The 13,652-nt window shown below is 36.0% G+C and overlaps 3 protein-coding genes across 3 annotated transcripts; 1 reads left to right on the top strand and 2 right to left on the bottom strand.

Annotated features, from left to right (window-relative positions):
- Positions 1 to 251: 251 nt before the first annotated feature.
- Positions 252 to 3,481, bottom strand: LOC116300007 (tRNA (cytidine(32)/guanosine(34)-2'-O)-methyltransferase). The gene is made up of 3 exons (XM_031708763.2): positions 3,114 to 3,481; positions 2,301 to 2,689; positions 252 to 1,599 (listed from the first exon to the last, which is right to left on the bottom strand). Exons 1-3 carry the CDS (start codon positions 3,408 to 3,410, stop codon positions 1,362 to 1,364), a joined length of 924 nt encoding a protein of 307 aa, XP_031564623.2. The 5' UTR covers positions 3,411 to 3,481; the 3' UTR covers positions 252 to 1,361.
- A 279-nt stretch (positions 3,482 to 3,760) lies between these two features.
- On the top strand, positions 3,761 to 8,471 carry LOC116300006 (transcription initiation factor TFIID subunit 7). Its single transcript, XM_031708762.2, has 12 exons — positions 3,761 to 3,918; positions 4,010 to 4,082; positions 4,315 to 4,367; positions 4,670 to 4,750; positions 5,181 to 5,274; positions 5,525 to 5,583; positions 6,237 to 6,309; positions 6,689 to 6,734; positions 6,868 to 7,097; positions 7,512 to 7,618; positions 8,006 to 8,065; positions 8,332 to 8,471. The coding sequence occupies exons 1-12, from the start codon at positions 3,850 to 3,852 to the stop codon at positions 8,368 to 8,370; spliced, it is 984 nt and encodes a 327-aa protein (XP_031564622.2). The 5' UTR covers positions 3,761 to 3,849; the 3' UTR covers positions 8,371 to 8,471.
- Positions 8,472 to 9,133: 662 nt separating this feature from the next.
- Positions 9,134 to 12,249, bottom strand: LOC116300005 (uncharacterized). The gene is made up of 5 exons (XM_031708760.2): positions 11,985 to 12,249; positions 11,777 to 11,843; positions 10,979 to 11,043; positions 9,988 to 10,209; positions 9,134 to 9,601 (listed from the first exon to the last, which is right to left on the bottom strand). Exons 1-5 carry the CDS (start codon positions 12,210 to 12,212, stop codon positions 9,134 to 9,136), a joined length of 1,050 nt encoding a protein of 349 aa, XP_031564620.2. The 5' UTR covers positions 12,213 to 12,249.
- Positions 12,250 to 13,652: the final 1,403 nt, after the last annotated feature.

Genomic DNA, 13,652 nt, shown 5'->3' with positions numbered 1-13,652 from the left:
GATAATTAGCAATTTTAATATTGAAATATTTCTTGACAAAGCAAAGTGTTTAATTGCAGCTTAAACAGAATATGCCCTGATAAGCTAATTAATTTTTTTCCCTGACCATCTAGTCTTTCAACTCTTGTATATTAGATAGACCAAATTAGCTTGGGCATAATGTTTTCCAATCCCAGGCTGTGTGTCATTCCCTAGAGTATCATTTCTTTGTTTAATGGTTGCACATGAGAAGACATGAATGTGGATACAACTCAATTGAAGAATTTTATTCTCAAGAAAATGGCAGGTGGTCTGAAATAGGGAAAACGTTACACCCAAGGTAAAGAGGTCTATCCCTCATTTCCCTCTTCAATTTAGGGAGCAGATAGGGATATTTCCAGAACTATGCCTATTTCCTTTGATATTTTTACATTTTTTCAACCTTTGGATGAATACTAAAATGATTTCTAAAAGAAAAAATAAGTGAAAGGAAAAATCCTGTTGTGTAGGACTGAGATTAAGATATATGAATAGATGAAGATATCTGAATATTATCAGTTGATTTACACCACTTACATATTTATGTTAGGTATGAGTTTCTGGTCTCATTTTCTGGATAAATTTCTATCCAATCTCCACTACCAAACTAGCATATCTCCTCTCATTCATTACTCTTGCTTATTAGAAATTTTCTATTATGTACTTACTTGTCTGCCTTGATAAAATCACTTGCTTTAAACTACAAGTGTAGCTGAGTTACATTACTAGCATCCTATTTCGTAAAACAAACATCAAGTTGGATATCAGAACCTCCAATTTGTTTACCAGCTTCTTGTCTCAACTTTCCCTTCCTAACTTTCTACCTCCAAGAATGAAGTAGATGCTGTTTGCTGTTGGTTGTCATAGCCATAGACAAGAGTAGAGAATAGATGGCATGTCAGAAATCCAGTTTTCCATTTACATATACTAGCTTCTCAAATCATTTTGTCTTCCATAACATTCTAACTCCATTACGAAGTAATGGTCAAGTGAAGTGACGGTCAAGTGAAGTGACGGTCAAGTGACGGTCAAGTGACGGTCAAGTGTTGGTCAAAAGTCGGTCCGACTATCCACCAACAGTTGACCGGCACTTGTCGGCTGGTCATGAAGTACAAGAATACCTAAATACTGTTTGGGGTTGATTCTCATAGGATAATAGACAGCAAGTCAGAAAACTAGTTTCCCATTTGCTAGCTTCCTGTGGAAGTGGGTGCACTTCTATATCGTCATCAACCAGGGTTGCTAGCAAGGCTGTTTTATAAGGAGGGTCTGTTGGTGCTGGTAGTGAAGGCAATGGCAACTTTGGAAAGAATAGATTAAGACCAAGACCAGAGAACTGTTTCCTAGCTTTCTTTAGACCCAGATTGACTTCCATCACTATTATCCTGTGTAGCCAGCATACTATTTTTCTTCAGATAACAAGCAGTTTTGTAAGGAGGGTCTATAGGTGCTTGGGTGGGAGGAAGGGACTTGTACTCTCCATTTTCCTTTGCTTCCAAAAGGTATGTTTGGTCCGAGTCGTACGCACTCAGGTCACCACAGGCCAGGAAAGGCACCACAACTCGATTCACGCCTTCCAAACTAAGAATAGAAAAAAGAAGCAACAATTCAGTTAAAAGGTTACTACATGAATAAATAGTTAATGGGTAAAGAGGCAAAGAGATTAGAAAAATGTTTAAAAAAGTAAAAACGGAAGGTTTTAAACAAAATGACAGTTGGCTTTTAAACTTTAAATAATAAACATACAAGTTATATACTGTACAATATTATGATTAGCTAATCTGTATATAGGCATTAGGTAAACTGTCGTAGGGCCACAACATAAACTACTGGATTTCCAGTAATTGTGTTATCCATTCAAGTTATCATTATCATTATCATCTTCATCATCATCATCATATAACATCATCATTTATCCTCATCATGTATTATCATGGTGTATCATCATCATGTATCATGTATCATGTATCATCATCATGTATCATCATATATCATCATCATGTATCATCACCATATATCATCATCATGTATCATCATCATGTATCATCATGTATCATCATCATCTTCATCATCATCATATATCTTCATCATGTATCATTATCATCATCATCATCAACATCTTTATCATTATCATAATTAATATACTCAATATAGATAAGATAATAGAGCCCATGCAAAAGACTAGTAGGTACAACCCTATCTTCCCCCAACAATAATCATTGTTAGAGACAAATCAAAGAAAGATCATAGCTTAACATAATAACAACAACTTAGATTCCTACCTTTGAAAATCAGGGTTCTGGTGACAGTCCAGAAGAGGATTAGACATCGTTGGCTTGTACCCTTCAGGAGGAGAGTAATTTTGACACACCACAAAACTCTCGATACTGGAGTTCCTACTACTTCTTGGTTTACAAATTGTAACAGTAGGGAAGAAAATCTTGAGCTGGGAGTACAGAAGAGATACATCCTTTCCTCTGAAAATCTTGGCAACAAAGTTACCACCCTTTTTTAGGACATGAGTGGTTATGTTAAGTGCCGCAAGGAGAAGTTGACCTTGGATGTATTCATCAATGTCATGTAAACCTGTCACGTCAGGCGCACCATCACATACCACAAGATCTGCATGCTCTCCTTCGAAATGTAAAATAATTTGTGTGGCTGTGGATGCCTGTAAAAAAGGAATGAAATGCTTAAATATCCACATATTTGAAATGAAGGGATACTGGAATTTCAAAATGGGCAGAAAGTGCAACATGGTAGAATTAATCAATTTCTTTAACTTCCTGGGTGTGGCAGCAATTGGCTGTAATTGGGGTATAAATATTTTTCGCATAATGTTTTCCCATTTTGGACCATATTTTATTTCCTAGTCAAAGAATATCCTTTGTTTGTTCAATGGTTGTACATGAGAAAACACATGAATATGGATATAACTCAAACAAAGAATCTTATTCTCAAGTGGTTTGAAATGGGAAAACATTATACCTAAGCTAAAGAGGTCTATTAAGTATCTTATTCGTTAAAAAGGAGACTGAAATCTGAATCTGTTTTCTACCCTCCCTCCCCCTCCCTCCCCCACACTCAAATTATACCTTTGTTATGTCTCCCTGGATTTGTATAACGCCAGGCAAAGGCGCCATAGCTTGTAAATCCACAGCAACAATCTTCACATCTTCGTTTCCCTCAGTTCTTTCCTCAATCAACTTACGACTCAAAACTTGGCTCCAACTGCCTGGTGCTGCACACAAATCAACCACACGATTCACCCCAGAAAACAGCTCAAAATCTTCATTCAAATGCAAAAGTTTGAACGCACTTCGGGCCCTCCACCCTTCTTCTTTGGCAAGGCGGTAGTATATGTCGCGTTTGTCTTTTGAAGACCTTCCCATTTTGAAGAAAAGTGAAGGAAAGACCTCCAAATTCTTCACATTTTCTTCGAAGTCGATCTTTTATCTTTGCTCGTTCCAGACCTTCTACACCACAGGAAGCCCAAGGCACAATCATTATTTATTTAGAGAAAATATACAAAAACTTACTGAAAAGATCTCAGTCAGTCTAAATATACACAAGGAAACGATCGATGAAATATAAGAGCTCTTTTGGAGTTTATCATGAATATATCTTGAAATATTCGAATATATGAAGTACATTAGAGCTTGGGCTACCTGTGGATTTACTAGAAACTGAGCCCGCAGTAAAAATGAGTTTCTCAACATGCGCGCGCAGATGGTTTTCCAAGATGGCGGACAAAGGACGAATATTTTTATTTTGCTCTTTTTAGCGATTAATTTTGCGTTGTTTTAAAATATTTTGCGTCAAAAAAGGGTCATGTCTTCGAAAGTAAAATCGTACGAAAGTGGAGTACTCGAAAATCAATTCATTCTTCGTTTGCCACAGGTCTGTTCTTGTGAAAATTGTTTGTATATTGTTATGTAGTATTTTGACTTGTAACGAAAGCTTAGAATTCGCTTTGTCTTTCGTTCTTTAGAAACAAGCTGACTTTGTAAGGAATGCTCTCAGAGCTGGAACACTAAAGGACAAGCTATCAATCGAGTTTCAAGGTAGTTTAAAAATTAATGATACATGATAATGATAATGTATGATGATGATATTTGATGATGATACATGATGATGATACATGATGATACATGGTGATGATACATTATGATGATACATGTTGATGACGATGATACATGATAATGATGATACATGATAATGATGATGATGATACATGATGATAAAACATGATGATGTAGATAGATGATAACATTTAATACTTCAATCTTTTTATAGCCGATAACAGATATGCCACTGTTCGAGTCAATGGAGAGGCCCTTTCAAGTAAGGTATGGTACAACATTGAATATATTAAACTCTACTCATTTTCAATCAATTTTTGAAAACATTCTGCTTGAGACTGTATGTCATTCCCTACCCTGTGAGCAGAAGTCCTTTTCTACCCTGCTAGGAAGTTGAGTAGGTTGAGCATTATTCCTTTTCATCTACACTTAAAGAAAGTCAGATTACTTATTAATGTGTTTATTACTTATTATGGTGTCGTGCCTCGTAGGGGACAATTGTTCTTTTGTGTAGCACCTGCCTTATGGCAAATTATCTAAAATAATGTTATTGTTGTTCTTGTCAATAGCTTGTTGATCTGCCTTGTTTAATTGAATCACATAAAACACTGGACTGCAAAAGCTTCTACAAAACAGCTGATGTTTGTCAGGTAATGAGAAAATGTGATAGGGTAACTAGATTTTCACAGTCATAGTTATTTTCACCCAGACCTTTTAAGATCAACTTAAAAATTAGAAGCTGATTTTAGTGGAGGGAAGAAAACCGGAGAAGCTGGAAGAAAACCCTCAAAGCACAGGAGAGAAGACATCAAACAACAATAACACATCAAACAAACTCAATTCACATAATGGTGTCTGCAGGGCTCGAACCAGTGACCTGAACATTTGGAACCACAGTGGGGAAAGATAACACATTAGCATTTACTTTTACTTTTTGATACTTTAGATAGAAGCTATAGATCTGAAACTTGTAATTCAACTGATGAACATTTTATGTGAGGCAGGAAATGATGTATGTCTAGTGAAATCAAATTATTGAGCCTTGAATATTACATTATAATTCATTTTTGTATACTGTAGCTCTTGGTGTGTTCCGATGGCGATCATGACAGTCCAGAAGATGAAAACAAACATCACAAAAAAGAATCCAAGAAATTCATCTGGAACCATGGAAGTAAGAATAGAAATATTTTGAGTAAATGATTGATATTTCAGGAACCAGAACAACAGACATTTGGATTTGTAGCACTGTTAATTGCCTTCCCAAATTTTGAAGGAAAATTGGTAAGGATTTCATGTTGTTTTAGGTTATGGAGATGAATTTGGAGACCAATCCTAAGAGCCTGTATACTTATATCATTTGATCTTTAAACCTTGGAAGTTTATTTGAAGTTGAGATGTCAATTTGTTTTCTTGCTTTTTAGTTACACCACCTCTCAAAAATGGAAGAAAAAGAAGATTCAGAAAAATGGCAAAGAAAAAGGCAAGCCTTCAGTAGACCCTCATTACCTTTGGTATAATATTTGCTCGTTTACAATTGCTCATAGACAATATATCATTCTCTTTAGTAACATTTCTTTACTTACAGGTGCAACTACTAAAACTGGTGCCAATTAGACAACAAGAACCAATCCAATAATAATTGTAGAATAAAAACAAAACATTCCATCTTTGATCAGTGGAGCCAATCAGAAAGCAGCAGCAAACAATAGCCTTTCCTTATATCTTTTTATTCTCGCAAGATAATGATGACGGCTATCTAGTTGTTTACATGTAACCTCAGGGTCAAATTAACATCCTTGTACAGTCTAGGTTTTTGATTGGCTCCACTACCCAAAGTTGGAATTGCATTGTTTTCATTCTACATTTTAATCGGTTCTCTGGTCCAAGTGGCCCTGGTTATAGCAGTTGCACTGTAATGGTTGGGCATGAAAAGACACATCAATATTGATACAACTTTTAAAAAGGATCTTGACATGTGGTTTGAAATGGGAAATTATTGTATTCAAAGTAGACATCTGATGACTTTTTCTACTAAAAGAACTGTTGTGTAAAATTATATAAATCAGTCATCATGATTAATGAGATTTGCAGTCTGTCAAACTAATGTTGTTGTTGTTTTTTTTTGTTATTCAGGTATCAGAATCTCCAGAAATAGAAAAAGAAGTCAAAAGATTATTGAGGACAGATTTGAGTGCTACTACTGTCAGTATCCTTTAGTGTATGTAACCAAAGCTAAGAGTCATGAATGACATGCGCTCAGGAGTGGATCCAGGATTTATTCTAGTAGGGGAAAGAGGGGTGCATCATCCAGGATTTTTTTTAGAAGGGGGTTCACCGTTTTCCTACAAATTCACCTATAATGCAGCAAATATCAGCTCATCTGGGGGAGGGTGTGCTTCCCCTGCACAACTCCCCTAGATCTGCACCTGTGAGCTGGTATGGTGCTGTCTCTCACTTCTGTGTATTTAAAGACTTTGTTGCTCTCTCTCTTGCCATACACATTTTTCACCCTACAGTATGTATTAAAGAATAAAGGTACATTGTATTTTGCTTGTACGGTTGTGAAGTCCTTGACTCTTTTACAGCATTTGAAGTCCTGAACGACGAAGAAAAACCTGACGATTCTCAAAAGTATGAATAATACCTTTATTACTGTCGAAGATACTTTCCTTTTTGTTCTGCTTTAATGACTTACATTTTTCTTTTTACTAATGTTCTCTAAAAGCTCAATAAAAGTAATGCTGTTGCTCTGTTTTTTGAATAGCATAAACCTACCCACAGATGCAGAGCTGTCCGTAAACTCACTGTCATTAAGGAATGATGATCTATCACAGATGACAATGGCTAGTGATGATGAAGAAAGGAACGAACTCTTTAAACTTCTCCAGGAGGCAAGCAGTGATGAAGATGAAGAAGACGACCAGGATCAAAGTCAAGAAAATTATGATGATGATGTTGATGTGGAAGGAGATGATAATGATGAATTTGACGAGGGTGAGTGTGAAGAATTGAATATTATTATTAATAATAATAATATTATTATCCTTATTATCATCATGATGATTATCATTATGATTGATATTATGATCATTATCATTATCATTGATTATTATCACTATCACTACTGCTATTATCATTATCACTATCATTATTATTATCTGGTATCTCATTTATATTATTAATATTATTAATATTATTATTATTATTAATATTATTATTAATATTATTATTAATATTATTATTATTATTATTAATATTATTATTATTAATATTAATAATAATATTATTATTATTATTAAATTCAGTGGACATCAGCAAAGCGTGGGAGACTAAAACCCCCAGCACCTCCCTCTCTGCAGTTTATGTCTCTGTACCTTGGTCAACACTCATACTCAACTTATATTTTAGGATTGAAATCCCAGCTGGAGGATGCCAGGGAAAAACTTGAAGAAATAAGAAGTTCCAAAGCTCAACAAATAGCAAGAGTCAGTGGAGCAGCTAATCCATTTTTAAAGGTTAATATTTCACTAGCACCAATTATAAATGAATTCTTTATCTTTAACTCTGAGAACTCCTAACTCAATTGAAGCAGTTTGTAATTAACTACACCATATAAACTTCAATACAACCTTCAATTTTTACTGAATCCCAAAAACACCTCTGGGCTGACAGCTTACCCATAGATCCCACTCTGAAACAACCTCTGGGCTGATCAAAGTTGGGGCGTGGCAAATTGGAATTTAGCGTTTGGTTTTGCGGAAGGAGGAATAGTGGAGAACCCAGGGAAAAGCCCTTGAATTAAGAGAGAAAACCCCAAAATCTCTACTCACAAGTGATGCTGAGTCCAGAACAAGACTGTGTGCTCTCAAGTTGTAAATTTATTGTGTTTTTTTCTTTCATAGGAACGGTTTCAGAAGATTTTAGAGGATATCTTACGACAAGAAAAAGAACAGGAAGAAGAGGTGGGCTTAATTAAATGTTATTTTATAGCACTAAACTTGTTGGTGTTCTGAATATGAAAAATTTAAATCAGTGAAAATAAACTGATAATCAGTATTTTACAGATAAAAGTGGGTGTAGTGTACATTCAGTTTAGGAACATTTAATATTTTAACAGTTTTTGGCCTCAGTTGTACATCCCCCAAAAAAGCAAAGCCTTGTGGAAATGTGAGCATTGCAAATTGTAGCTATGTTCTAATTGATATTATTTATCTTTTGTTTATCGTAGCTCGAAAAACTTGAGAATGAACTTAAAGAAACAAGCTGAATTCTACGCTCCATCCAACAATTGACTCATCTACATGTATTGATGAAAGTTTTGGCAAAGATGATGCAGCAGATGATATACTGAGATGACTCCAGTGGTCGGTGGCAAGTGTGCTTCTGCTACACCAGCCTTTATTCCCTGTTATAAGACATGCATTATCTCTGCTAAGACCCATCTTATGATTTTCAAAAACTGTTACTTATAGTAATCAAGTAGATTTTCGCAGCAGTACCTTTTTGATCCTTCAAAAATATGTAAGCAGATTATGGTACAGTAGTAAAAAGTTTTCGTTTATTAGAAATAATATGAGAATAATAGTAAGTAATAATTTTCTATAGTGACAATTTTTGATTTGATTTGATTTGGTTCCATGTAAATAGTAAGTCATTTGAAAAATATAAATAAAATACAATACAAAACCACAAGAGAGGGCCTTTTTTTTGCTGGTTTTTATGGCACCATCTTAGTTGAACTTTACAAAAGATTTGTCATTAGGTCTTTTGTTATTTCAACCAACATAGCTACCCTGTCTTCTGTTTCACTACTTGGCAGCTAGGCTTATGATTACAATCAGTCATCTGACAATGTCTGTCCAGAATTGGAATGTTTTTGTCCAGTCAAATCTTTGCCTTGCTGGTCATTATGACCAGTAACGTTGAGCCAGAAATAAGGTATGACCAAGTTGGCTGGTGAACACTACCACTGCTAGATGACTGACGTGACATTATTTTAGGCCTTGCTATAGAATAGTGATCATAACCATTTATAATGAACTTGCTACACGTTTTTTAAAGAGACAATGTGAAACGATCCAATCATTCCCATTATTGAAACCGAAAGTCTCAGCACAGTAAATAAAAAACATTCGCCAATTAAACAACTGTTGTGTGATGCTATTGCTACCATAGTTAGCACTGAATATCGACTTAACTCTATCAAGATTATCATACGTCTTATCCAACCAAGCTTCTAGAGTTTTACTATAGTGGTTGCCGTTGATGTTCCAGTGGTCCACAACGAAGAGGTCTTTCTGGAAGTAGAAAAATAAATCGCTGGAAGGCATGGTGCCACCAGAGAAGAAGTTTTGTGCCATCCATTCAGTGTCGGAGCCTGACTTCATCTTGAATTCATAAGCAAATTCTCTGTGACAAAGAATTTGGATGAAGAGGTATCCATGAGGCTTTAACCAACTTGATACTCTTGACATTAGAAGATCGTAATTCTTCATGTGCTAAAAGGATTAATAAATGAAGTTTCAGCTTGGGTGTAAAGTATTCCCATCCTAGAACAATTGTTCAATGTCATTAATTTGAGCAAAATCTATGACGACAGCATCAACTGGAAGTGTAGATGACTTTATTTTGGGGTTTGGCGCCTTCAAAGTATGTGTTCCATGTGGATGAGATGACTTTACACACTGACAATGTTTTGAATGAAATCTGCAATGAGCAGAATCCCGAAGTGAAATTATTTACACTTCCGGTTGACATTGCTGTCATAGATTTTTTTAAATCTTTTAGATAGCGCCTATTAGCAGTGTGCCTCACTTGTGCTTCTCTATAATGCACTATCCCATTAAAGACTACACAATCTTGTCATGCAAAGGCATAAACAAACCTCAAACATTTCAATGGAAATAATCCTGTCAAACTTCATGGAAGTGGTAAAGACATTTGCATCAGCTGTTATGCATTGCAATCGGTTGCCATAGTTTCTCAGCTGTGCTTCTCTTTCAATGAACATTCTCTGTGTCTGGGAGTTAGAAACACACAGTACTTTACAGTTTGGGTAATGTTCGCATATCCAGAAAGCTGTTGATCCCCATCCGCATCCTAAGTCCTGTTGAATAAGAGATTTTAAAACAACTTTAACAACTAGGAAATAGTTAAAACTCTGATAAGGAGCCCCACCCCTCTGCCATCCCCTGCCTCCATTCTTATACCCATGACATTCTAATAATGGCTAATAATGGCTAATAATTGCTGCTTAATGGCTGGACATAATGGCCACACTGAAGTATCAACATGGGACTGGCTGTATTCAACTGGCCTAAGAGGCATTTGACTAGACAAGTACCAGTTTTGTCCAGATGTATTTGACCATTATTATTAATTAATTAATAATTATTGATTACCCAGATATGTCATGCTTTGACATTTCAGACCATATTTTTCCTTTGAGTACTACATAATAATGATGATGATGATGATGATGATAATTATAATAATAATAGAATGAACAAGAACATGCGTAATAGGATAAATTACAAGCCTTAATATGAAATAACTGGGCCTTTCACAACTTCATGTCAGGTAAAAAAATTTAATCATTTTTACCTGACTTGAAGTTGCGAAATGCCCATTGGTACTCTTCTTCGGTCGTTTCATATAAGGCTTGTAATTTACCTATTACGCATGTTCTTATATGATTTCCGAGCCCATCCCACACGGTTTAACACCCCATCTATAATGAAATTAACAGTGGATTCCTTATATTTCCTTTGTTGGAGGACACAATTGTAAGATGCAATTACATGAATACATCTCCAATACAAATACATTTTGGAAGAAGACTGAAAGGCAACTCAGTCATACTTTGAAAAACCTACCATTATAGACTGTCCATCTTCTACCTTCGCTCTTCGGCACACTAAGTCTAGCATAGCATCCTCAGCTGAAAGAAATGTGGGATTTATAATTATTATAACTAGATCGAAAGATTATATTCACAAGGACCATGCCTATATTAGATCTTTTTCTCAAGATTGCTGTGCTCATCCAAATTTAAGAAACATGACGTGCCACAATACAAGAACAGGAGCTTTATAATGAGAATTATCATACATTCTACCTGATTTTTTGATAAAAATTCATAAGAGAAAACGGTCTATTGATATGAGATCTAGGAAACTGTCCTCTGTCCTTGGTATGCTGGAGGGGGAAGTGGTGTAGGGGGCACAAATGGTAACAACTTTAGGTGACCCCATTTTACTGCTAGCAGAGTCTCTGCCAAGAATCCCCACTGAGAGAGATTTTCTCTGCAAAGAATCCAGGGCTGTAACCAGGGGGGAGCACAGGGTGCACGTGCACCCCCCCATAAAAGCTTAAGGTCTGCTCATCCATCTCCTTTTTTTTCCTTGTTTTTTTTTTTTTGGTTCTGCTTTCTTTTGGTTACCTTTTTTTTTCTTTTTGGTTCTGCAAATTATTGCCTGTGCAACCTCCCTGCAAAATCCCCAGTAACGCCACTGAGTTGGTAATAAAAACCGATCAATGGCTCGATTTTATTCGATGTGCACCCTCCCTGTAAAAGTTCTGGTTACGTACGGCCCTGGAATCGCCAACAAGGAAGCTATTAGGGAGCCCAATTTCTCACCAATACCTGGATACAAAACCCTTTATGAATGTACCTTGATCCAGCGTAGTTACTCCCTTTGTATACAGGCATGAGCTATACTTGAGTCTTTTTCCCAAGACCTGGATTATAATAATTTCAAAAATCAATTTTCTTTCTGTGCAGCTAAAACATTTTGCCCTATGTACTTCACTGTCTCAGAGAGACGAGATCATAACAAAAATATTTATTTATTAAAATTATTATTATTTATAGTGACATACCGTCTTAAAGAACTCTGTAGGAACCTCATAGTGCTGTTCATTGGCTCGATCAACTTCAATAGCAACTGGCGCAGACCGAAGCTTCCTTACAAAAGCCATTTTATAGTCGAGCTTTTTCTCCACATCTCCTTCACAATTCAGTTTTTTGAGCCATGAACCAAGGTTTTCACGGACACCAGCACGAAGCAATTTGTCCTGTTCACGATATGTGGACACTTCGTCCGCCATTTTGAATCTGGACCTTTTTGGAGATAGCGAGCATGGTGCATTGTGGTCTAGGGAACCCATATCTAAATCATTACCGACACATCGCACTCTCACAAAATAAATTGTCCTTCTAGATGGCATTCACATATGTTTAAATCCTACCGGTTGAAAGGACAAAGCTTACTCTCACAAATGAATTGTCCTTCTATTAAAGGGTATTAATCTTAACAAAGCGAAAAAAACCCAACTAATTTACACTGGGATTTGAACCTTAACCGAAAAGAAAAAAAAAAAAAAACAAAAAAACAAAACAAAAAAAAAAAAAAAAAAAAAAAAAAAAACGACTCCACTTTGCCATACCCCCGAGACATCCGCAGAGCTGAGGCGGCGTATGGACTTCGGACCTGACGGCGATTAAATCCTTCTGCCCTTGGTTGCACGAATTACGCAAGAAAATGTTCTAGCCGGAGCATCAGGGGAGAGACCAGCCGGCCCCCAGACCATATCGGCTAATCCCTTGCATCTCTGCCACGCACGGAATCGGTTGAAAAAATACTGTTAAAAAGTCTAGCCTATTCGGTGCATTGTTTTCACGGCTATTGTTATGTTGATTCACCTTGAACCGTGGTCCAGTGGATAAATCGTTGTCGTTCAAGCTACTGAGTCAAGCTCGCCCGAGGAGGGTTAGCACCTGGATGGGTGACCCGAAGGTTGTACCTACTCAAGGTCTTGTTTCTATTTTTCTCTTTTATTTTTTTTTATTATTTAAAAATCATAGAATAAATATCAAACTTTGCTATATTATAGTGTAACCGATTCCTGCCTACTTGAATGCTTTATCCGAAAGGACAATAGCTAATCTCACAAATAAGATGTCCTTTTAGATGGTATTATTCTCAGAAAAATGATTTTTAATTTTTCTGAACCATTCATTTACTTAATCTTTGTGAGTGTCGTCGAGGCCACTGAAATTTTTAAAAAACTCAGTTCAGATAAATACGTTTTTTTATAGTGGAAAATCTTCATTATCTTCTCCAATTCCTCATTAACTAGTTTTAGGAAAATGAGTCCTAATTTTCTGAACCATTTCTCTACTCTTAACTGAGAGGAGAAAAAACGCGAGTTTTGGCACTTTTGACTTGAAGCTCACAAGTTGGTTCAAAATTCATTCGGGATGAATAAATTATCTCTGTGAGTGACGTTGAAGCCACTAAAATGTTTCAAGAGCTCACTTCAGATAAATAAATCTTTTTCTTATGGAAAATCTTCATTCTCTTCTCCAATTTCTCATGAACCAGTTTTAGAAAAATGAGTTATGATTTTGTGAGCTATTTTTCACGAAAACACAAGTCTTGGCACTTTTGATTTGAAGCTCACAAGTTGGTTGAAAATTCGCTTGGGATGAATAAATTATCTCTGTGAGTGACGTTGAAGCCACTGAAATATGAGTAGACAAGACTG

The sequence above is a fragment of the Actinia tenebrosa genome, unplaced genomic scaffold (genome assembly GCF_029948245.1).
Source record: "Actinia tenebrosa isolate PJP-AT-01 unplaced genomic scaffold, QUT_ActTen_1.0 PGA_scaffold6__47_contigs__length_16458017, whole genome shotgun sequence".
Taxonomy (NCBI): domain Eukaryota; kingdom Metazoa; phylum Cnidaria; class Anthozoa; order Actiniaria; family Actiniidae; genus Actinia; species Actinia tenebrosa.
Note: the sequence above shows the minus strand (reverse complement) of the source record. Positions and strands in the feature narration are given on the sequence as shown.